At 36.8% G+C, this 6803-nt stretch overlaps 2 protein-coding genes across 6 annotated transcripts in view; both read left to right on the top strand.

The window, feature by feature from the left end:
• The window catches only part of LOC122082427 (vacuolar sorting protein 18), a 53459-nt gene extending 47206 nt beyond the window's left edge, over positions 1-6253 (top strand). Inside the window, exons 14-15 of the mRNA XM_042649981.1 lie at positions 5887-5949; positions 6096-6253. Of these exons, the coding sequence (XP_042505915.1) occupies positions 5887-5949; positions 6096-6230 (198 nt within the window). The 3' untranslated portion in view covers positions 6231-6253. The remainder of the gene's footprint in view (positions 1-5886; positions 5950-6095) is intronic.
• LOC122082428 (trihelix transcription factor ASIL1-like) overlaps positions 1-6803 on the top strand; it is an 80899-nt gene that overhangs the window by 66627 nt on the left and 7469 nt on the right. The gene's annotated exons all lie outside the window — the stretch shown is intronic.

Below are 6803 nucleotides of genomic sequence, written 5' to 3'. Positions count from 1 at the left end.
GAAATAGAAACTAACTTTAGTTTCCAAAAACTGAAATAGGAAACTATGAATTAGAAACTCAACTAGTTACTAAATCTGAAAATAGAAACTTACAAAATAGAAAGTCCTTTAGTTGCTAAACTGGAAATAGAAACTAATTTATGACTGAAAATTAGAAACTAAATAACCCCATCTAAAAAGGAAACTAAAGAAAAAGGAAACAAATCACTGAATCCCGTATTCAATCTTAGACCCTCCCTTTTAGACCCATAAAAGTGGTCTATTACCCTCAAAACACATAGGATCAAAGGCCCAATATGTATGGAACCCAACCCTAAGCTTATTCCTAATAAAACAAGCCTATTTAGGAAACTAAACTGCATCATACCCCCTATTTGAATCTAATAAAAATAGTTTAAAAATAAAATTCCTAATTGATAAAAAGTCAACCCCTCAGTCCAAGAACAAAAACTGGATTTTGGTTATAGGGGCGATTTTCAACTTTTAAATGCTGGGGTTTTTCTCAATTATGAAAATTTTATAAATCCTATGCTGTTAAAACATTGCTAAAAACCAAAAGTCCAGTAAAATAATCTTTTGTTTTGGTATCTCTAAAATTATTTTCATTCAGGCTATTTTAACAGCATTCGCGCATTTTAAAATAAGTTTGAACGGAGCATAACTATGTCATTACAACTCAGATTTAAGTAATCTTAGACTTGTTGGAAAGCTGGTTTTATGTTATACCTAATACAAAAAATCTCATGTAAAAATAAAAATCATTTGATCAGTCAAACTTATTATAGAACAAGAGCATTTCTCTAAATGTTGATTTTTTTAAGATTTGATGTGGCTAAATGTTGATTTTAATAACTTGATGTGGCTTAATGTTGATTTTTTATGATATAAGGTATATATAGCTTACTACATAATGTTAGAAAAGATAACATGCATGCCTTGAGGGTAGTGAGTCACTACTTGGATGGAACCGCCTAGACACTCTACTTAGAATTGCGTCACTACTTTCGAATGTTGAGTAATTGAGTCACTATTGTTCAGTGTCGATAGATAACTGTTGATGATGTAATATTTTTATCTATTTTGGATCATTTGGATTATGTCTTATGTTTTGATATGGATTGTAGACTATATATAGTCATTACGTTGTAAAGTTTCATAATTTAAGCCAACAAGTCAGTGTAATGATTATCGAACCTTTGGTTCACCACACAAAATAAGACTTTATGTGTTTTTTCTATGAAACTAATGATGTGAATGTGTTAGAAATGTTTAAAATAGGCTGTACACAAAAAATCAGACAAAAAAAACATTGTTTGGGGGTCGAAACTTGAGTTTCCACCATACTGGTAAAAATTCCCCGGCATCCTCGAAATTTCCCATGTTTCTCACAAAATTTCGGTCTCCCCAGAGGTCGAAACCCGATACCGTGAACCTTGTATTACAGGAGAAACTGAGAAGCCTACAACTGCTAATTCTCTACAGAAAAAATGGTGTTCCGTTAATTGTTTGGTGACGTCTTTTCTCATTAAATCTATCCAACCCCAAATTGCTCGGGGTTATCTTCTCTTGGATACTGTTGCCAAGATTTGGAAAGCTGCTCAGGATACATACTCTCAGGTTGGGAATGATGCACATGTCTATGAACTGCGGAAGAAATTTCATTAGACCAAGCAAAAAGACCTAACTTTGTCACAATACTATTCTGAGTTACACAGTCTATGTTAGGAGTTAGACTTGTATGATGACTTTCAAGCGACTTGTCCTGTCGATGCGACTAAGTTCAAGAAGTGTGAGTGTAAGTTCTGGGTGTATGATTTTTTGGCTGGCCTAAATGTCGAATGTGATTAGATCCGTGCTTAAGTGCTTAGTTGAGATCTATTCCCATCCTTAGACCTATCCTACTCTTTGATTCAACTGGAGGATAGTCATTGACTCGTCGACTGCTATGTTGGAGCCTATTTCCCAGGAACACTCAACCTTACTTTCTGAGTCTAGCTCATAGCCTAGAGGTGGCTCTACCCGTTCCAGTGATTGTTCTTCCTTTAAGCGGGAGCCTATAAAGTGCAACTGTTGTGGTAAGAAATGGCACACCAGGAGTACTGTTGGAAACTTCATGGCCAACCCGCTTCCTCACAAGGTCACGGTCATGGTAAGTCCTAGTCCCATGATCACCATACTGAGGCATCTAAGCTTGCCCAATGCCATTATCGGTTCCTCTCTCATCTAGGATGAGCTTCTCATGCTCCAACATTTAATGACCAAATTGGAGTCTTCACCATCCACTGCATGCACTTTGGTCCTCATTGACTCCAACCTTGTGTATTCAGGTATTACTTTCAGTGGTCACTGTGCATCGATTGTCTCTTGTCCTTAAATAATAAATTCTAGTGCCATTGATCATATAACTAGCTCCTCTAGTCTCTTCTTCTACTTTTTTTTTCCAGTACTCTCCTTGCTTGGGTAAAAACAAGGTTTGGGTAGCGGATGGTTTCCTCTCCTCTATCTTTGGGAAGGGTTCTATCAATTGTTCTCCCACTTTATCATTAGCCTCTGTCTTGCATGTTCTTAATTTTTCTACTAATCTTCTCTCCATCTATTGTCTCACTAGTCACTATTGATTTGAATTGTAAAGTGATTTATTTTCCTTTTTCACTGCATTTTTCAAGATCTGGTGACGGAGAAAACGATTGGTTGTGGTATACTGCAAGGTGGTCTCTATTTGCTCGACAATGATATCTCCTCCATCCATTAAGCTCATAGGATCGATTCTACTTCAGCCTTTTTTTCTAACTTGTTACTTTGGGATAAGCATCTGGGTCATCCCCCTATTGGAACTTTAGCTAAAAAAATTCCTAGTTTATTAAAGAATTATAACCCAAAGGATTTCTTTTGTGATGCTTATGTTTTATCCAAGCAAACATGTTCCACTTATTCCAGTTTAAATAATAGATTTGTTGCACCTTTTTTATTAATTTCATTATGATGTATAAGGCCCTACCATTGTGTTTCCATCTTTGGTTATTGTTGGTATGTTACTTTCATTGATTTCCATACGAGAGTTACTTGGGTTTATCTAATGCATCACAAGTGCGAAGCCTTCCGCTGTTTTCTGTCCTTTCATAGTGTGGTTCACACCTAGTTCAACTCCAACATTCAAATTCTCCGCAGTGAGCCAGTGACAATGGTAAGGAATATATGGATGGCTCATTTCAAACTTACCTTGTCAGTCAGGGGATTCTTCATCATACCAGTTATGTTGACACCCCTGCTCATAATGGTTTGCCCAAGTGCAAGAACCACTATTTATTAGAGGTGACTCGCTCTCTTTTGTTTGAGATGCATGTTCCTGCACAATATCAGAGTGAAGCCGTATTGACAATTGCATATCTTATTAACCGTATACCAACTTGGGTTCTAGATTTTCGTGCACCACTTGAGGTTCTCCAAGGGTCTTCCTCTTTTCTTATACCCCCTAAATATTCGGTTGTATTTTCTTTGTCTAGAATCACCAACTCTATGGTAAATTAGAACAATAGGGACTCAAATGTGTGTTCATTGGCTACTCTACAACCCATAAGGGATACAAGTGTTACCATCCTCCTTCTTGTCACATTTTTTTTTTACAATGGATGTGTTCCATAAGTCTACTGCTTATTACTTTCTAGCACCTCATCCATGGTAAATCCTATGGTGAAGATGTGCCTCTTCTTGTTCCTCTTCTGGACCCTCTGTTCAATTAGTCCCTTCAGTTCAGAGGGAGATACAAGCTTTAGATTAGGGGGAGATTCAAGACTCTAATCATTCCAGTGTAAAGTGTTTATTTGTCGGTTTCATAAACAACAAATAGACACCACCACAGCTGCACCAACTTAGTTAGTCAACCGGAACCTCTTGATCCAAGGCCTACTCGTCTAGTAATCTCTTTTCAAAGTCTCTTAGCATTTCTAATCCCTCTCTTAACTTACCTATTGGTCTCTGCAAGGAGACGAGATCTTATACTCAACACCCTATTGCTCATGTTGTTTCGTACAACTCTCTTTCCCATTCATATCGTGCTTTTATGTCCTCCTTGTCTTCTGTTTCTCTTCCCTAGAACTAGCAGGATGCTCTTATAGACCCACGATGGAAGACAATCATGATCTAAGTGATGCAAGCTCTTAAAAAAAATGATACTTGGGACTTGGGGTGGCTTCCTTTGCACAAGAAAAGTGTGAGTTGCAAATGGGTATTTAAGGTGAAGTAGAAAATGGATGGCGCTATGGATCGATACAAGGCTAGGCTTGTTGCTAGAGGTGTCACTTAGACCTATGGCCTTGATTATTAGGAGACATTCACACCTATTGCAAAGATGAATACCTTTTATGTGATTCTTTTGTTTGTAGTTAATTTAGGATGAGACTTGCAACAGCTTGATGTCAAGAATGCGTTTCTTCATGGAGAGCTCAAAGAAGAGGTGTATATGGAGGTTCCCCTTGGTTTTTCCTGTCAGAAAACTAAGGGGAAAGTGTGCAAGCTTAAACGTGCGTTGTATGGGTTAAAGCAATCTCCTTGTGCTTGGTTTGGGAGATTTCATATAGCCATGGTATCCGTTGGTTACACTCAAAGCAATGCCAATGACACTTTGTTTATTAAGAGATTTGGTTCTAAGATTGTTATTCTCATTGTTTATGTTGATGACATTGTTATCACTGGCAATGGTATTGAGGAAATCTTGCATCTAAAAGCTTACCTGGGTCGAGAATTTGAAGTCAAGGATTTTGGCAGGTTATCTACTTTCTCAGCATTGAAGTTTCTCGTCTACAAAGGGTATATTTTTTTATCTCAACAGTTTGTTGGAAAGTTGATCGGTCCGGTGCTGAAGCTGAATTTCGAGCTATGTCCCATGGCATTTGTGAGTTGATAACTTGATGTGGCTCTAAAGTCTTTTGGAAGATCTGGATATTTCTATGCCCCTACTGATGATGCTCAAATTGTGATAGCAAGTCTGCCATCAACATTTACTTATAATCTAGTTCAGCATGATTGCACGAAGCACGTGTGGATTGATCGTCTTTTTATTAAAGAGAAATTCGGACAAGGAATGATCTGTATTCCTTTTGTCAACTCTGGAGATCAATTAGCTGATGTTTTTACCAAAGGGCTGAGTAGTAAGTTATTTCATCCCTTAGTGTGGAGGTTGGGCTTGTGTGATATTTATGCACCAACTTGAGGGGAGTGTTGTAATATGAGTGTAATATGGGTATAAGGCTAAATCTGTCCTATTAGGGCATTCTTGTACTTGTACCTTATTTCACTTATTATAATTAAAGTAGGGCTATCAATCATTCCTCACAATTCAACACTCTTTTCTTAATCCTCTCTTTATGCAGTTTTTTTCCCCCTTTAAAATAAACAGTTGAGAATAGCTAGCTCAACAGCAAAGAACTATTTAAACTCCATTGATTTTTTGTTCCATATCCTTTTGGAATTTGGATTCTTCTCTCTTTACATTTCCACTCTTACTGCATATGTTCTTATGCTCACTGCGTTTCCGCAAGAGCTTGAGAATTTGACATTGCTATTTATGATGCTATAATCACAAAAGGAGAAAAATATTTGCATTTTTGCATAGTATATCGTGTACCATAGATTTTGTAACTAGCCTGGAACTTCTTTTTGAATGTCATGGTTATGATAAAAAGTTTTGGAGAATTACTGCTATATGTTCACATTGACTATTAATCTTATGATTGATGAGGTGAATAATGCAAGCAGAAATACATCTATTATGTTAAGGGTGAGCTTGACGATAGATAGTGATGTTAGTTTTTCAAAATTAACAAATGATTTCAAATGTGGGAACCAATTATTTTACTTATCTCTGCTCGTCTGTGACATTGAATTTAGCAAGGGGAAGCGAAGAAGGCTCTGGAAGTGCTTCAAAAGCCTGGTGTTCCCATAGATCTGCAGGTACACTAACAATATTACGTACAGAGGATGGGATTTTCGAATTTTTCATTTTGTTTTCCATAGATTCTCACATAGTTGTTTTTATTTTTTATTTTTTGCTATGCTGATATGAGGAGGCAATCTGATCTTCTCTTTTGTATGTGCAGTACAAGTTCGCCCCAGATCTTATCATGCTTGATGCATATGAGACAGTTGAGTCATGGATGGTCACAAACAACCTAAACCCAAGAAGGCTGATTCCTGCAATGATGCGTTATTCAAGTGAACCTCATGCAAAGTAATTAATACCTAATAGGCTTTATTAATTAATAACATGTTCCTGTCCAGCTGTAAACGCAATATCCTTGCATGTTTGATGTGTTGTGTTTGTTATGTTCTTTTGTAAACTGATGCTTTTGAATTGGTGATCTGTTAACAATTAAAAATTAGTGGATCCAGAAGATTGTTTCTATTAAAAGAGAATGTTTGCTTAAAAGCCTTTATTCCAATATGCTTAAGGATTGCATTACTGTTACTCCCACTTGATGAGAATCCATATCGGCTACACTTTTAAGCCTGATAAAGCATCTTACTTTTAGTTTTTCTGTTAAATATGATGAAATTTGGTTACTCAGTTTTGATAATTAGATAAACGTGCGGGGAGAATTTAAAGTTCCTTATTTTTCAGACAGCTAGGGATGCAGACTCGAGGCTTAATATCAAGTATTTGCATAGGAGGAAAGCCCAGCCCGCGAAACAGATTTGATATCTCATTGCAGTTCCAGTTTTGGTCCAATGGTTCAGTCTTGGGTTCAGTTTAGTAGGTACATGTGTCGGGTCTGAACTGGTCTTAGTTAAGATTTTTTTTTTTTTTT

The sequence above is a fragment of the Macadamia integrifolia genome, chromosome 6 (genome assembly GCF_013358625.1).
Source record: "Macadamia integrifolia cultivar HAES 741 chromosome 6, SCU_Mint_v3, whole genome shotgun sequence".
Taxonomy (NCBI): Eukaryota; Viridiplantae; Streptophyta; class Magnoliopsida; order Proteales; family Proteaceae; genus Macadamia; species Macadamia integrifolia.
This window is presented reverse-complemented; position numbering and strand designations above follow the sequence as displayed.